The following is a 19,043-nucleotide window of genomic DNA, read 5'->3' as shown; positions in this document are numbered from 1 at the left end:
TTTCCAGAAGTTTACATTACACCAAGTAGAAACTCATTTATCAATAGCTCCATTTCATCATTCTTGTCCATGGTCATGATCAATAAACTTAAACTTATGTATTTGATGAATCTAGGTATTTTGTATGCATAGATATTTTACATATTATAGTTTCACCTTTGCATGTAATTTAACTTGACATGTTTTTAGATCAGTGTTTTGTTTTCTTCTTTAAAATAAGTACAAACTTTGTATTAATTGAATAAGATAGCCCTGGTGGTGCAGTCATAGGGAGCTGCCCTGCTAACCTGTAGGTGGCACCTTTCTGTTGTTCTCTATGGGAGAACAATGAACAATCTTCTCTCATGCAATTTACAGCCTCTGAAAACTCACTGGAGGACCAACTGTTCATCAGTTCCTGCTCAATGGCAGTGAGTTGAGTTATACTTGTATTAACTGAACAGAATAGCTTTATCACAAATTGTTAGTGGGTATTAACAATTTTTCTTCACTTTCCTGTTAGTGGGTATTCATTTCCTTTTTTTGTTTATTGTGATGAATGCTGCAATGAACACTGGTATACATTTATCTATTCAAGCTCCTACTTTTAAGCTTCTTTGAAATATATCTGATATTGGAATGATATTGCTGGGTCATATGGTAATTTCTTGTTTAACTTCTTGAAGAACTACCAAATTGTTTCCCATAGAGGCTGTGACCCATTTCTGCAAACAATGCACAAAGATTCTAATATCTTCAAATTTTCACCAACATTTTTTGTTAGGTGTTCCTTGAATCAGTTTCAAATTATAAAGAGGTTATATCTAACAGAAGAATAAAACAAAACAAAACAAAACAAACAACAACACACTGCTTGGCCTTGAGCCATTCCCATAATCGTTGCTTCTGCCACTGCCACTGTGGCTATCTGTAGCATTGAGGGTCTTCCTAATTTTCATTAACTCTCTACTTTTGATATACTTCTCCTGGGATTAGCCTCTCTTGATAACATAATCACATAACCAAAATATAAAAAAGTAAGTCTCTCCATCTTGATCTCTAAGGAGCATTCAGGCTGGACTTTGTTTTAAGATGCATGTTGTTGTTATTGTTAATTGTCATTGAATCACTTCCAAATCATAGTGACCATTGAAGGAGGATCAAAATCCAGGATTTCACATGCCAGGGCAAAAGAACATTTAGATAGGATCCAATCTACTTGATTGTGCTTGAATGTTGTATACTCAACTTGCAGCCAGAGTGCAAGAATATACCATCTGTTAAAGCTTTAATTTTTCTGTATACATTCTAATTAGGATTCTTTGCTCAATTTTCTGACACTATCACCAGCTTACATTGGAGACTAATTCTGATCTTGTTCTTTTCATCGTAATTTATTGATCTGACTAAATCTGTTATGATATTCCTTTAGAACATTTTTCTGCCCTTCATTTAGAAATTCCAGTTTCATATCCATTTATTAGCCTTTAGCTTCTAAAATTAATTATTTCACTTACCAAAACTTGTCAAATAATATTAGCTCTGTTTCAATGTGCTGAACATATGAACATATTTATTTTACATATCACCAGCTGGAACAATTTATTCTTACCTGTTGTTTTTTTAAAAGCTTGCTCTATATGACTTGATTAATTCAATACTACTAAGCTGATCTGCAATCCCAAAGGCAAGCAGTTCGAGGCCAACAGCTGCTCCATCAGAGAAGGATGAGCAATCTCCTCCTGGGAGATTAACTGTCTCTGAGACTTGCTGGGGGGGGTCAGCTATGGGTTAGTTCCAACTCCATGACACACAACAACAACAACAATGACATTAATATCCCAATGTTAGAGATGTTACTATTATTCTTGCTTTATGTCTAAGGGAACTGAGATATGTTGGGAATAGTAGGTCTTGGATTTTACTTACCACTCGCAATGATTGAAGAAGACTCAGTCCTTCAACATTCGCTAGAAAAATGTCAGTTAAACCAAGGAATACAATTAGGCTGTCAAATATGTTCCAGCCCATTTGGAAATATCCATATGGATGCATGGCAATTATTTTAAAGATCATTTCTACAGTGAAAATTCCAATAAAAACCTACATAAAAACAAAACACTTAAGTGAAAAAAAACACACAAAAAACACAAAACCAAAAAATCACCCAACATTCCAATAGCTCCATAACAACAATGATACAGAAAAACTAGTTTTGAACAGCAGCATTCATCATTGCTCTTCTGTCAAGATCTGATTTGTTTTGGAAAATATAAAATACCTTCTCTGGATTTTAGAACTGCCAAACTACGGAGAATCATGAATTGGGGCAGTTGACATAAAGCATCATAGCCAATTCTATTTTCTTCTAGTATTGTAAGAGTTCATTACTACTAGGTATATGATATAGCACAAAAGTAGAATGTTACTATAATTATAAATGTTGGATAATGAGCTAGTCATTTGTGAATAGATGGTGTACAGCAAAATCTGAAAGAGCTGAAAGTTATGAGAACAATCTTGTTTCTCTAGGTCTTTCAAATTTTCTGCCTTTGATATGGTGCTGCATTAACACTTTTCTATTATTCTTAATGGAAATTATTTTAATTTCTTTCTTGGACATTGTCCACTCTATACAAGTATTGGACTTCAAGTGTTCTACTATCATTTTCACATAAAAATCTTGTTAAAAAACCTCATTTAAACAGTAGAAGATTCAACTCTAGTAATATAATATAATATGATATTATATAATATAAAATATAATTAATATATAATATAATATAATATAAGGAATATGTATAAAATAGGAAATATCGTGGACAGAGCACTCCATATAATCATATATGATGTTGTTACAGCATATGAGAGTAATGAAATCGAATTTGGGGGATAATGGTAACTAAGAAAAATTGAAATAGCAAATGACAACAAAGCACAGTGAGAGTTTTACCAGGTTTCCAATGCTGAGAAGAGTGTCGAAGTCTTCATTCATTGGATAATGTTCCAATGCTAGCAATAGTGTGTTTAAAATTATGCATATGACCAGGGCAAGGTCAGTAAATGGGTCCATTAAAATCATATGAGCAAACTCTTTCAATTTTAACCAACAGGGAGAGCAATCCCAGATACAGAAAATTTTAGCACATCTATACCAACACAATGGACATTTCTTCCTGGATTTCTTTGCTTCTGAAAGGAAGTAATAAAAAGATAAATATTAATATACCATTCATTTAATTTTAATTAGTAATCAATATTTAATAGTTTCCTGTAAAGATAAATTTAAAACTAGATTTTGAATTTAGAATTGTTATTGTTAAGAAGGTTAGTGTCAATGATGACTCATAGTGACCCTATGAACAACATACCTGAATCCCGCCCTATCCTATGCCATCCTCGTCTCTGATACACTGCAGCCCTCAAGTACAGTCACTGTGTCGATTCCGCTCATTGAGAGTCTTGCTTTTCCTTCACTGACCTAAAATCTTTCCAATCATGGTCCTTTCTCAAGGACTGAACACTCATAACAACCTGTCCAAAGTATGTGGAAAAGCTTCATGACCTCCAAGGAGCACCCTGGCTGTACCTTTTCCAAGACACATTTGTTATTTTGACAGTCTGTGGATTATTCAGCACTCTTCTTCAGTATCATAACTCAAATGCATTAGTTCTCTTTTGTCATCCTTACTCACTAACTTTCAGTTGCATAAAAAGTAATTGAAAAGATCATAGTTTAGATTAGGTGCATTTTAGTCTTCAAACTTATGTCATTGCACCTTAGTCTTCAGAGTGATATCATTGCTACTTCTTGGAGAAGTCTCTGACAGCACAATTTCCCAATGCAACGTATGTTTTGATTTCCTGGCTGCTGGTACCAAGGGTGTTGATTGTAGACACTAGGAAGATGAAATCATTGATAATTTCTATCTTTCCTCCATCTCTCATGATGCTGCCTTATCACTGATGGTGAGGTTTGTTTGTTTTTCTTTTCTTGGGGTTGATAAGGAACCTATATTGAAGGCTTTAGTCCTTGATCCTCTGTAACAAGCATTTCAAGTTCTCCTTACTTTCAGCAAAGTAAGGTTGTGTTTCCTGCAAAATGCAGGTTGTTGATTAGTTTTCCTCCAATTCTGATGCCACATTCTTCTTCCAGCCTCCCAAATGATTAGTTCTGCATGCAGACTGAATAGGTATGGAGAAAGGATACAGTCCTGATACATATTATTTTTTATTTTAAACTATATAGTGTTTCCTTGCTCTGATCACATAATACCTTCTTTGTCTAGGAGTATGTTTTGCATGAGCACAACTAAATATTTGGGGATTCTAATTCTACTCAATGTCAGCCATAATTTGTTCTGATTCCATTGAAATGAATAATAAAAAAAATTTGTTCAGATTCACGCATTCAAGGTCTTTGCATAGTCAATAAAATACAAATAGACATCTTCATGTTATTTTTTACTTTCAGCCAAGATCCATCTGATGTCAGCAATGATATTCCTCATGCCACACCTTCTTCTAAATCTGGCCTTAAATTCTGTCAGTTTTCTGCCAAAGTACTATGCTAGCCATTTTGTAATAATCTTCAGCAAAATTTTACTCGTATGTGATAGTAATGATATTGTTTAGTAATTCCACACTCTTGTGGATCATATTATTTTGGGGACTGAGAACAAATATGGATCTCTTCCAGATGGTGGGTATGGTAGCTATCTTTCAACTTTTCTAGTAAGTTGAAATTAGTTGAATTAGCAAGTTGGAAAAAAAACCCCACACCCCGCTATGCTAATAAAAACAGATTCATCTTGGAAAAGGTGGAGCCAGAGTGCTTCTTAGAGGCAAAATTGGCAAAAATTTGTTAGTTATATATGAAAAGGCACAAGCAAATCTTAAAACCACCTTACTCCAACTCTACTTATGTTTTTGTCAATTTCTTGACTATTTGAGGTAACTTTTTCAATATTAACATAACCATCTATATTTGTCCCCATTCCAAAGAAAGGTGACTGAACAGAGTGTGGAAATTATAGAACAATATCACTGATATCACATGCAAGCAAGATTTTGCTGAAGATTATCCCAAAACGACTGAAACAGAACATTAGCAGAGAACTGCCAGAAGTCTAGGCTGGGTGTAGAAGGGGTCGTGGTACTAGGGATATTGTAGCTAATGTTAGATGGATCCTAGCTAAAAGCAGGAATACCAGAAGAATGTCTATCTGCATTTCTTTGATTATGCAAAGGCATTTGACTGTGTGGATCATAACAAACTGTGGCTGACTCTGAGAAGAATGGGAATCCCAGAACATTTAATAGTGCTAATGCAAAACCTATACTTGGACCAAGAGGCAGTCATCAGAACAGAGCAAGGAAACACTGCATGGTTCAAAATTGGGAAGGATGTACAACAGGGATGTGTCTTATCTCCATAACTTTTCAACCTGTATGCAGAAAAGATTTTCTGGGCGGTAGGGCTGTATGAGGAGGAGTGTGACATCAGGACAGGTAGAAGATCCATTAACAATCTGTGTTATGCAGATGACACAATCCTGCTTACTGAAACTGAGGAGGACCTGAAACACTTGCTGAAGAGGTTCAAGGATTGCTGCCTTCAATATGGATTAAGACTCAATATCAAGAAGACAAAGAATCTCACCACTGGGCCAATTGGCAGCATCAGATGGATGGTGACAAGATTGAGATTGTTCACAGATTTAGTGTGCTTGGTTCCTCAGTCAACACTCTTGGCACCAGCAGTCAGGAAATTAAAATGCATATTGTGATGGAAAAGCCAGCGGTTAGGGACCTTTCCAGGGTACTGAAGAGTGATGGTATCACTCTGGAGACTAAGGTGCACCTGATACAGGCCATGGTCTTTACAATCACTTGCTATGCATCAGAGAGCTGGACAATGACTAGGGATGATAGAAGGGGAATTGATGCCTTTGAGCTGTAGTGCTAGAGAAGAGTATTGAATGTACCATGGACTTCTATGAAAACCAACAGGTTCATCCTAGAGAGAGTTAAACCAGGTTTCTTCTTGGAGGCAAGGATTCTGGGGCTTCGTCTGACATACTTTGGACATGTTGCAAGGAGGGACTGATCCTTAGAGAGGGATGTCATGCTTGGGAGGGTGGAGGGACAGCGCAGGAGAGGAAAACCCTCTGTGAGGTGGATTTGATTCAGTAACTAGGGTAATCAGTGTGGGTGTATTGGAGACAGTGAGATTGGCACAGGACAGAGCAGGGTTTAAGGCTGTTGTACATAGGGTCACTATGAGTCACAAAAAACATCACATAACAACAACAATAACATGCTTATAAAATTACTAGGTATTCCTTTTCTTAAAATTTACACATTAATCCTTAAATCTTCTATATTGTCATATAAAATTTCAAAGAAATAGCATACTCTCATTAAGAGCAAATATTATTTATTGTATCCTCTATGATGTCTAAATATTTTTAAATTTACCTTCATTATGTCTGAGAGTATCATCATCCAACATATCTACAGATGTGGTCATAGAAGTTGGTGATCTTTTCTTCATTTCTATTTGTATAGTCTTGGTCTGAAAGGAAATTTGATTTAATACTGTTGAAAGGAAGCTTGGTGACTCAGTGTTTGAGCACTTGGGTGATAGTCTAAAGGGTAATAGTTCAAACCCAAGACTTGTTCCAAGTCTTGTTCTAAGATTGTGCCAATCTGCTTCTGTAAAGATGAATAGTACAGGTAGAAATTTAATGGGATAGTACTTCTCTGTTCTCTAGGCTTATTATGAGTTGGAATTAAAGCAAAGGCACACAGAACCACAAATAACATTGGTTTCTGTTCTGTAGATCAAAGATCATAACTACAAGAAGTTGTATAATCTTGTTTAAAATGTTGATTCTTACCTCCAGAAATGTTTCTAGGTTCCACCATGTGCCAACTTTTATAACATACATGACATTATGTTGATGTGGGATTGTTTAACAAATATGTACAAATTGTAGCTACAAAGTCATTTATAAAAGGAGAAAGGACAAATGGATATTAGTAATATTAACAATATATGACCTTGAGTACTGTACCATTATTTTGCTACATCAATTGGGAAACATGCTATTGAGTAAAAAAGAAATGGTTTTTAATATTCTTGGGCATGGAAGCTTGCTTAAGGAAGAATGTAGGTTTAGCAGTTAGCTAGGAATAGCTTGAGGGAGTTCTTGAGCTCACAGTTTCTATCTTTCACTTGTTGTGCTCTCTTTTGTACATCTGAACTCAAGAGGTACTTCCTTAGGAAGTTTTTTTTTTGTTTCTATTTGTGTGTGTGTGGGGGGGGGGGGGGGGCGCGCGCGCGCGCGCGCGCACACGCGTGTACCATCAAATTGGATCTGACTGGTACAGGAGGAAATTGTCCCTCCTTCTCCAGTAGAGCATCTAGTGGATCCAAACCACACACCTCTGGGATTACAGTGCAGCTTCTTGCCAGTAGGCCACCAGAACTCCCTTAGAAAAACTTTTGTGAATTTCAAATATATATCTAGTATAGGCTCTCACAACTTTATCTTCACCTTCTAGAATGTGCTACTTTCAAATTTAAACTTTGGATTCAACAAAGAGCTATATGCTTTTATTCAAGAAATAGATAATATCATACTCTTATTCCATTGACTCATCATCTCTACTTCATTTTTAAAATATTTTTTGAAAATCAGAAGTTTTACAATTTACAAATGAATTTTATATCTTTAATTATCACAATAAGAAAAATAAACAATTCCTTAAAATCAGTCAATACCCCAACTATACTTAATTTTTCACTCATTACACAAGAATAATTATAGTTCCTCATCAACGAATGAATGGATAGGAAAAGATGGTATATTCACACAATGGAATACTATGCAGCTCTGAAAAAAAGAAACTAATAAAATATTACACAACATGGATGACTCTGGAGGATATTATGCCGAGTGAAATATCTCTGTCACAAAAGGACAAATATTACATTACATCACTGCTAGAAAACAGGACTGACATGGGAGTTGGAAAGAAACTGAGAAAAGGGGGAATAAATAATGAACAGTGCATTGGAACAGATGAAGGAAAGTACTGCTTAAAAGGAATATATGATTAGACCTTATCTGTATGATAACAGTATAGAATAAGAGGTGCATAGTAAAGTGAACTGGGGGAGGGAGGGAGAAAATCATGAAACAGTGAATAATGTTTTTTTCAAAGTGAACTAGGAGGAGTAGGGAGGAAAGTGTGAAACAATGTATAAATGAAAATTGGTAAACTTCTGTTAAAATCACAATAAAAAACACCCCCAAAAAGGGAATAGTTATAGTTGATTTGTTAAAATAAAAATACTGTTTATTATGTTGTATTTTTAATGTGCTTTCCTGTCATTTATATTGTGGCATTTTCTAAAGTGTTGCATTATAATTTTGCTGATTGTGTCTTATATACCTACAATAAAGTAATTTTACAACATCTTTCTCTTAGAGTTTTTGAAAAAGGATAGAGTCTTAGTAGACTCGGTTGTAATTTTGGCAAACATACTACTTAGTTGGTGCTTATTTTTCCTAGTTATATTATCAATAAGTACATATTATGTTGTTTTCCTAGAGTTACAATACTCTATGATAATTTAATAGTCTATCTCCCCATTTTTCAGTCTCTGTGTCATAGTGGTTAAAGAAATTGACTGCCAACTGAAAGATTTGAACCCACCTTACTACTCCATTGGTAAAGAGACTAAGTTGTGTCTGATTCAGGCCATGGTTTTTCCAATCACTTGCTATGCATCTAAAAGTGGACAGTGAATAAGGATGACAGAAGATTTGATGCCTTTGAGCTGTGGTGTTGGAGAAGAGTAGTGAACATCCCATGGACTGCCCAAAGAACAAACAAGTATGTCTCGGAGAAGGTACAGACAGAGTGCTTTTGGGGGGCAAAGATGAGAAAGCTTCACCTAACATACTTTAGGAATGTTGCTAGAAGGGGCTGGAGATGGACTTGATGCTCAGAAAGGCAAAGAGTCAGCAAAGGAGAGGAAGACTCTTGACCAGGTGGATTGACAGGGTGACTGCCACAGTGGGCTCTAGTATGTTCAGAGGGGTGAGGATGGCACAGGATAAGACGGGGTTCAGATTGGTTGTTCATAGGATCACTATGGGTCATTGTCGACTCGACGTCACGTAACAACAATACTCTATAGGGAAAAGATGAGGCAGTTTCCTACAGTAAAGGTTTATGTACTCAGAAATCCTGTAGGTAGATCTACCTTGTGCTGCACAGGTGCTGTGTGCCAGAATCAACTTGACAGTAGCGGGTTGTGTCTCCTGATTGGACCATAAGTTTCTAGAAGGCACATGTTATTTGTATTTATTTTTCTTTTTACTTTTCATTGATATTTTAATGAAAGTTTACAGAAAACTTGGATTTCCATTTATTCATTGTTACACATTTTTCTCCCTACCTCTGTTTGTATTTATTTTATAAACATCTTTAGGGGTTATCACAAAGTCTAGAGTATAACAGATTTTTTAATAAGGTTTAATCAGTAGATGAGTTATAAGGATGTTAATTTAGTCAGCAAAAATATTTTTAACTATATCCATGGTTTTATATATATATATATATATATATATATATATATATATATATATATATATACATGATTCTTTTCCTGACTTTTGCCAATAGTTGACAACACTTAGGAAAGTCTCTATCTGCAAATTATGGACTTGGTGGAATATTGTTTTAATGTTGAAACCGCAAAACAAGTAAAGTGGGGGGAAATGACTTGGAAATTATTCCTAGTTTTAAAAAAACTGACACTAGTAAGTGTAGACAGACCTTCACATTTATTACTCCTCAATAAGGATAAGTTCAAGATGGATAGAAAACACTGATTATGTGGGTAACACAAAGTTATTATTCAACTATTTGCCATTGCTGTTGTTGTTGTTACTATCAAGTCAGAACTGACTCATAGCTGACCCTCTAATGAGCTTTCAGAGACAGTAAATCACTGTAAATGATCTTTTTCCAATGAGCAGCTGGTAGATTTGAACTACAGGCCTTCGGAACAACAGTGCAACTCCTTCAGATCTCCCATTTGTGATGATGATAGTGATGATAATGATTATAATTTAAGAGAGGTATTTTATGCTAATAGGGTGTTCATTTCAAATGTTTGTGGTTTTGTTTTTAAACAACACAAAAGATGCTTACACATCAGAATCTCACTGAATGGAACATGCAGTAATCAAACTGACTGTATCAATGGAAACAGATGATGAAGACACTCAATATTATCTATCAGAATAAGAGAAAAGTCTATCTGTAAAAGCAGACAACAAACTGCTCATACATATGTCCAAGTGCACTATAGTAAATAAAAACAAGACATTGGAGAAGCTGAAGAACGTGAAAACAACTCCACTAAAGGAAAAAGAAATCTTGAGTATATACCAGAGAGGAAGACTCTTGATGAGATGGATTGACTCAGTGACTGGGGTTATGGGGATAAGTGTGTCAGAGACAATAAGGTTGACTCAGGATAGAGTAGGGTTCAGAGCTGTTGGACATAGTGTAGCTATGAGTCGCAAGTGGCTCAACAGCACATAACAACAACAACATATTCCAAGTGAATGTACAGATTATGCCAATAATTGATTTGATATATTGAACACTAATTATTGGAGATCAGATGAGTTCATGAAAAAGGCAAAGGTTCATGAAAAAAAAAAAAAAAAGGCAAAGGTTCATGAAAAAGACTGCAAAAAAGAAGAGACCAAATTGGATCAGAAAAATTCTGAACATTGTTCTATAATGAAGACAAGCTAAAGGAAAAGGGGAAAAACCCAAAACTATAAAGTAATAGAGCTAAAAAGATTTCAAAGTGTGCATAAAGAATACAAGATAAATACTACAGTCAATTATGTAGAGATAAGAAGTCACAAAATCAAGAGAAAAATACATTTCCCTAACTGGAAAAAAATAGCCAAACACAACACCCCCCCACCCCCTCACACACACAATGGAAAGAAAAATCAATCTTTGAATTGTATTAGTAAATTATTCTATTGTTAAGATATTGAATAAAACAAGGAACATTAAGGGAATATAGAAAGAATACAGATTCACTGCACCAAAAAGAACTGGTTGATGTTCAGTCATTTCAGGAAGTAGTATATCATCAAATTCCAGTGACACTGAAGGAGGAAGGTTCCCTGAAGACACTGGCAAAAACCAGGGTTTATGAATTGACATAGCACTAATTGAGTTATTTCAATAAATGAATTTAATGCTGGAAGTGTTCATTTGTTCATACCAAGAAATTTAGAAGATGGTGAAATTACTGGACAAGATCAGTATTTGTTTCCATTCCTAAGGAAGCAGATTCAGTTCAACATGAAATTATCAATCAATATTATTAATATCACCTATGACAAAGTTTTATTGAAGATAGTATCAAATGTTTGCAGTCATTCATTGACATGAAACTAGCAGGAATTCAAGTCATATTCAGAAGAGGTAGTGGATCTGCTATATCATTGCTGAGGTGAGATGAATCTTAGCTGAATACAAAGAATACCAGAAAGACAGATGTTCATTAGTATAGATGTTCACTAGTGTTTTACCAACTCTGCAGTTACTAGATTGTATGGATAACATTGAGAAGAAAGATGTAGTCAATTATGCCCATGTGGAACTATACATGGACCAAGAGAGAGTTCAAATAGAACAAAGGAGCGTTTCATGGTTTAAAACTGGGAAAAGTGTATATAAGATTTGTATCCTTTCACCATATTTATTCAATTTATATGCAAAGTAACTAATCTGAGAAGCTGCAGTATATTAAGAACATGGTATCAAGATTGTAAGAAGATTCATTATCAACCCACAACATGCAGATGACAGAAAGCAAGGAGGGCAAGATGCAACTATCAATGAAGAAGAAAGACTAAAGCCTTCAGAATGAACTATACCTACACACAAAAAAATTCTTATAACTTGATTCTTATAACATGATAAATAATATTATGATAAACATGAAAAGACTGAAGTTGTCAAACTCATCAATTCACTTTGATTCGCAATGAATACCCATGGAGACAACAATCAAAAAATTGAATTATGTATTTGCTTTGAGCAAATCTACTTCAAGGATGCCCTTTTGAGTTCTTGAGTGTACCTGCCTAAGCCATGGTATTTTCAATTGTTGTATCTGGAAAACTAAAGAAGAACTGATAATTTTTTTTTTTTAGAACAGTAATTTCTTTGTCTTTTGTTTAGATGGTAGCAAGAACAAAGTGCCTCAGCTTGCTGCATAAGGACAAGCAAGCATTGATCAGCAGGCAGGCGTGGTCAGGTCATCTTTGGGTAAAGAGTTCAGAGGTCAGAAGGTCACTGGTTAGTTGCCAGTGGCAGCTCGGTCTGTGGTCACAATCCTTGTAGTGTTGATGAAGAATATGGAATATACCATGTACTGAGAGTGGAACGAACAAATGTGTCTTAGAAGACACGCAGCCCGAGGGCTCCTTAGAAGCAAAGGTTCATGAGATGTCAGCTTACAAACTTTGGATGTGTTACCAATAAAAACAATTCTTGGAGCAAGAACATCATGTTTTGTAAAGTACAAGGTAAGAAAGAAAGAGGAAGACCCTCAGTGAGGTGGATTGATGAAGTGGATGTGACAATGGGCTGAAATGCAGCCAAAAATTGTGAGAATGCTGCAGGACCTGACAAGATTTTGTTCTGCTGTTACTAGCTGCAACCAACTCAGTATCACTTAAAAACAGTGTATTCTAAATTGTCCTAAGTGCTATGTTGTTGTTGTTGTTGATTGCCTTTGAGTTGAGCACAATTCATAGCGACCCTATGAACAAAAGGCCTGAAGCCCCGCTACAACTATCTACATTTATCAAAGTTCATAGAGTTTCTGGAAGCATGTTCTTTAGGATGTGTATACCACTCCTGCTTCCAATAAGTGTTGCAAGTGCATTTATTTTATAACTACCAATGAGACAGACACCCTATTTATATATATTTTATAGAGAAGATGGAATTGATTGATTAAAGGAATTCCCAGCATTTTAATTTAATTTAATTTAAATGCATGAATCTCCTTCTGTGTTCACTGCCTCTGAAATCACCCTGGATGGCCAGCTATGGGTTGGTTCCAATTCAATGGCACACAAAAAAATAACAAAATTCTAAAGAAGGCTAGAATCTGTATTTATTTTGCTATAAAAATAGTGCTTTTAGCTAATACATTCTAATACAGTCTACTTCTTTTCTACGATGTTAAACCTAAGTGATTTCAATTCCAACATGGAATTACAACTTTACTAGTCTTGGATCATCATCTAAAGCGTCCTAAGTATGTTCGATTTTATAGTTTTCTCTCACTCCTAAGTGTTTTCTTATGTATAAATAATAACAGAAAGTGATACAAATCTTGTGAAATGGCTTGAAGTTTCATTTCCCAGAAAACGTCTTCATCACAAAATGTTCCAGGACTCTTCTGGGGGCAAAAAATCCTTTTAAATGAAATATTTTTAAATTTAAGTCAGAAAAACATCATGTGATCCAGAAGCAGCAAAATGAATGGAGGTATTTGGGAGTTAGGAAATAACCAAAGTTTTTTTAAAGTAGAGTTTAATAGAGTATTTCATCTTGGGATAATAGAAGTTTTATTGTACACTTGGATACATTTGTATGTAGTTGTAAGCCCTAGAACTGCTGAAATGTCACTTCAGAACAAATTACACATTCAACACATCATTCAGTGCCCATTCATTCAATATGAAGGACCCTAGACTCATTGCTAGAGACAGAGAGCTTTTATCATTTTGTTTTTCATGACTATCCCATGAGTGATATAATGGCTATACTGAATAGCATCTTTTTAATGGATTTTTTTTTTAGATGTTCTATAATTGTTTCTTGTTTTCATTGGTATGCATGTTTTGGAACTTGTTAAACACAAATCTATCAAAAACTTGCTGCTTTGTAAGATTTTGCATCATCTCATTTGGACTCAACTATTTAATAGAATTACTTTTATAGAGATAACGAAAAATATGGTTATATGTGCAACTCAAAACCTAGAACTAAATCCACTACCATCAAGGGGGTTCCACTTGATAGTGATTCTCCGTTTGCTTTCTGAGGCTGTCACTTTTATCAAAGGATGGAGTAGCTGGCAGATTTGAACTGTTGAGCTTCTGTTTACCAATCTGTTATACTAGTTATGATAAAAGAAAATGAACCTTTTCCTCTTTTTATCCAGATATGTTGTTGTTGTTATGTTCCATCGAGTCGTTTGCGACTCATAGTGACCCTATGTACAACAGCCCTAAACCCTGCTCTATCCTGTGCCAATCTCATTGCCTCTGACACACCCATCCAGATTACCCCAGTCACTGAATCAACCCACCTCATAGAGGGTCTTCCCCTCCTGCACTGTCCCTGCACTCTACCCAGCGTGATGTCCCTCTCTAAAGACCTGTCTCTCCTTACAACATGTCCAAAGTATGTCAGGCGAAGCCCCAGAATCCTTGCCTCCAAGGAGCAGCCTGGTTTAACCCTCATTAGGATGGATCTGTTTGTTTTTTTGTCAGTCCATGGTACATTCAACACTCTTCTCCAGCACCACAGCTCAAAGGCGTCAATTCTCCTTCTATCCTCCCTAGTCATTGTCCAACTCTTTGATGCATAACAAGTGTTATACATGGCCTGTATTAGGCACACCTTAGTCTCCAGAGAGACACCGTTGCTCTTGAGTACTTTAGAGATGTCCCTAACTGCAGACTTTCCCATCGCAATAAGTTTTTTGATTTCCTGGCTACTGGTGCCAAGAGTATCCAGATATGACCATCGTTATTAATGAACTTTTTAACAAGTCTTACTACATATTCCACTTAGTATTGGAATTCTTTTGTTCTCACCTCTTTTTATCCTCTTCTTCATGTGATTGTCTTGAGTATGTTCTTGTTTGTCAAAATCTTTGAGTAACCCAAATCATTTGCGCTCAATCACTAACCAAAACTGGGGGCTTCAAGGCCCCTCATGTGCTACATGGTGGCCTGAAGAATCCCCTAAGTCAGCATTCACACCAGGACAAGGTGTCTGGTTTCGTACTTGTCTTCGATATTCTTTGCCCTTTGCCTCAGTTCTGATTCTTTTCCCATCTACTTGAACAAGCTAGGTTAAAGGGTAGACATGTGAGGTTTCAAGGTCCTGAAGACAGAAAGAAGCTACTTTTGAGTTTTATGCTTATTATTGTTCATAGTTTAGAACACCTGAGGCATATTTTCAAAGACAATTTTCCACATAATTTTTAATAAAAATTCTTTAAGTGATTTTAGGTTGTGAAACGAAATATTTAGGTGGCTAAAAAATTGAAAATACAACCAAACTCAGTAAAAAAAATACTTAAAGATTGCCATAAGATCTTGTTTTTACTTATTATGGGCTTAATAAGTACATAATAATACATAATGTATCTCCTCTCAAAAGTGATATAAAGGAAAAAATTTCTTCTGTTTTTATGTTAGCACTGAAATTTTATCCATTCTATGAAGATAAGTTAATTTGCAATAAAAAATATAATACATTCAGCTTACAATCTGTAGTGATTCACATTTTTGGGATAAAAATATCTCTATATGGTAAAGAAATCTTTAAAAGTATTCGTTCTTTTAACTGCAGTGATTTAAAGAAAGACTGGTAAGGAGTAAAAGAGATTCCCTAAATAGAAATAAATTATGATCTCCTAATAATGTGCCTTTGAGTTGTGGTTTTGAAGAAGAGAACTAAGCATCTCATGGACTGTCATAAAAAAAACAGTTATATCTGGGAAAAAAGTGCAGTCAGAGTGATCCTTAGAGGCAAAGATGATAAAGCTTGGTCTCACATACTCTGCACATGTTGTTATGTTGTTATGTACTATTGAGTTGGAACTGACTGATAGCAGACTCTCTTGGAGGTTCTCAGAGATAGTAAATTGCATGATAGGAATTTGCCTGCCTTTTTCTAGCAGAGGAGCTGGTAAATTCGAACTGTGAGCTTTGAGTTTGGTAGCACAACTTCTTACCACTAAGCCACCAGGAGAGGTCATCCCTTGGAAAGGTAAAGTGTCAGTGAAAGAGAGAAGGGTTGAGAGGAGAGGAGAGGAAATGATGTGGACTGACCTCAAAATGATGGGTTGGCATAGTGGCTGTATCAGTGGGCTCCTGTGTGGCAGAGATGGTGAGCATGGCACAGGATAGGACCAGGTTTAGATCTGTTTTTGTTTATAGGGTTGCTATGAGTCTTATGAAGCTTGAAGACACCTAACAACAATTATGTGTCACACACATGATAGCTGGTATGGCAGAAAATGATTTATTCTAAGACCTTGAAAAGGATAGCTCTGTGATTTTTAAGAAACATTGAAAAAAAAATAACTATACCTCCACTGCTTCTTTTCCTTCTTGAAATTCTTGTAAAGTCTGCTGATATTTTGGTTCAGTCTTCTGAGCTCTTTCTGTGTTTGCTTGCTTTTCTTCTTCATAGGCCATAGCAAGTATGCTCAAGAACAAACTTGCCATGTAAAAGGCAAACCAAAAACTTACCACAACAAAAAAGATCATGTAGATCTTCCCAGAAGCATAAAGGATCTAATGAGAAGTGGACAGTTCGATTAAAAAGAGAACTGTTATTTCTCTCTATATCATTTTATTTCAAAATGATAAATGCAATTTGTTACAAAAATAATTTTATTTAGTCATAAGTGGAAAATAATCACAATGCTGTTCAAGTAATAAGGAAATCAATGAAAAGCTCTTCAGGTTTGGAAAGATATGTAAGGCATAGAGTGCCTTTTTAGGAAACCAAGGGAAGAATTTACTAATGTATCATTAGAGAGGGAAACGAAAACTCTTAAGCCTGCAGTCTAAGGCAATATTGTTCTTTTTGAAAGAGGAAATAATTGTACTTTTAGGGCTAGTGAAAAAAAAGCAGGATTTAATATAATGTTATATTATACAAAGCTAATGTTATTATATAATAATACTCCAGGTTAGAATAATTTACGTCTTTTCTTTTTGAATACAGTACAGATTTACTTCAATCTTACCTGATGATAAAGTCCTTCTTGATAGTCCTGAGTCATTAACCGAAACAGGGCCAAAAAGGCCCAGCCAAAATTGTCAAAATTTGTGTAGCCAAAATCGGGGTTTCTGCCAGTTTTTACACACAAATAGCCTTCAGGACACTGACTAAAGAAGACAGAATAAAACTTCTTGTTGTTGGGTGACAGTAAATTACACAAAAGCATAAATTACAGAACATATACCTATAAATAATAGGAGATCTTTTCAATCTCTCCCTCTCTCAAAAATACAAGCTAAATTTTGAGTCAGTGTAAATTAATAGAGTGAATTAAGCTACTTTTTTCTTAAACAGTATATTCTTGAGAAGAGTGTTGAATATACGATGGACTGCTAGGAGAATAAACAAGTTCGTCCTGCAGAGGGTGAAGTCAAGCTGTTCCTTGTAGGCAAGGATTCTGAAGTATATCATCTGACATACTTTGAACATGTTGCAAGGCGAGATCAGTCCTTGGGGAGGGACGTCATACTTGAGAGGGTGGAGGGACAGTGCAGGAGAAGACAACCTTCAATGAGATGGATTGATTCAGTCAGGGGTGTTGTGGGGGTAGGTGTGTCGGACACAATAAGATTGGCAAGGCATAGAGCAGGTTTTAGGGCTGTTGTATTTAGGGTCGCTATGAGTCACAGGTGACTCGGCACATAACAACAAAAACAACAACAACACAAATTATGTTTGCTAAATCTTTATAAATGGTTTTTTTTTTACTACCCCTAACAGCGAAAGCATATTTGATGGAAAACCACATATAGTATTTCAGAATTTGGTCTTCAAATTATCTTAACTCAAAACCATATGCCACATTCTTAAAGGTAAGAAAATACTTACCATATTAGTAATTTCTAAAAATCACTTGGTTTTGCCCAGAAGGAAAGATTAAATACTTATTTTCTTTCTTTTCAGAAGTCCTGATAATTTTATATGGGACTGGGAGGTGTGAGTGTACTGGTATATGACAGTAGTAACTAAAAAATTGTGCCTCACTATAACCATAGATTTAATAAAGTTCCTGATCACCTTATTCTAGGTTTAGTTATATGATTTGTTTTGTTGTTGTTGCTGTTATGTCCTGTTGAGTCACTGATGACTCATAACAACCCTATGTACAACAGCCCTGAAACTTACTCTATCCTGTGCCAACTTTACTGTCTCTGACACACCTACCCTTATTGCCCCAGACACTGAATCAATCCGTCTTATCGATGGTCTCCCTTTCTCTGTCCCTCTGCCCTTCCAAACCTGTGGTCCCTCTCCAAGGACTTGTCCCTCCTTGCAACATGCCCAAAGTATGTCAGACAAAGTCTCAGAATCCTTGCCTCCAAGAAGCAGCCTGGCTTCACCCTCACTAGGATGAACATGTTTGTTCTCTTAGTAGTCTGTGGTATATTCAACACTCTTCTCCAGCACCACAGTACGTTAATGGCTCATTAAAAAATGTGAAGCAGGCAGAAGTTTAAAAGTGCTTTTGTCCTGGGCTTGTCTATCTCTTGATGCCCTGAGACTCATGCATAGAAGTTAAACTAAGCTTCACTGAGGAAAAGGGATATGAAAAGAAAGCTCTGGAAAAAAACACAACAACTCTAGTTCTACAGCTATTCCATGTAAGGAGTTGTACTTGAAGCTGTCTTGAATCATTCAGTCTCTGTTCATCTGCCTGATGAGGACTAACACTGCATGAGCATTTTTAAGTGACAACCCAAGGAGAGCTCTGATTACAGGGAGAAGAAAGGAGGGGAAACTCAATTTAATTTTTCCTAAATTGTTGACTTCTAGCATATGAGCACATGCATTTGATTTAAGGCCACAGCCTTTTGGGTGTAGTTTACCAAGCAGCAAAGGATACATACATGGCTTTTTCTTTTTTACTTAAAATGTATCACTGTGATCCTAACTTTTCAAGA

The 19,043-nt window shown here is 35.8% G+C and overlaps 1 protein-coding gene across 1 annotated transcript in view; it reads right to left on the bottom strand.

Moving 5' to 3' along the window:
• SCN7A (sodium channel, voltage-gated, type VII, alpha subunit) overlaps positions 1-19,043 on the bottom strand; it is a 71,510-nt gene that overhangs the window by 35,512 nt on the left and 16,955 nt on the right. The window contains exons 8-12 of the mRNA XM_006879481.1: positions 17,108-17,249; positions 16,443-16,649; positions 6,460-6,556; positions 2,933-3,171; positions 1,909-2,082 (exon numbers count right to left, since the gene is read on the bottom strand). Of these exons, the coding sequence (XP_006879543.1) occupies positions 1,909-2,082; positions 2,933-3,171; positions 6,460-6,556; positions 16,443-16,649; positions 17,108-17,249 (859 nt within the window). The remainder of the gene's footprint in view (positions 1-1,908; positions 2,083-2,932; positions 3,172-6,459; positions 6,557-16,442; positions 16,650-17,107; positions 17,250-19,043) is intronic.

The sequence above is a fragment of the Elephantulus edwardii genome, unplaced genomic scaffold, assembly GCF_000299155.1.
Source record: "Elephantulus edwardii isolate Elephantulus edwardi_28Jun2011 unplaced genomic scaffold, EleEdw1.0 scaffold00003, whole genome shotgun sequence".
NCBI classification, from domain to species: domain Eukaryota; kingdom Metazoa; phylum Chordata; class Mammalia; order Macroscelidea; family Macroscelididae; genus Elephantulus; species Elephantulus edwardii.
Note: the sequence above shows the minus strand (reverse complement) of the source record. Positions and strands in the feature narration are given on the sequence as shown.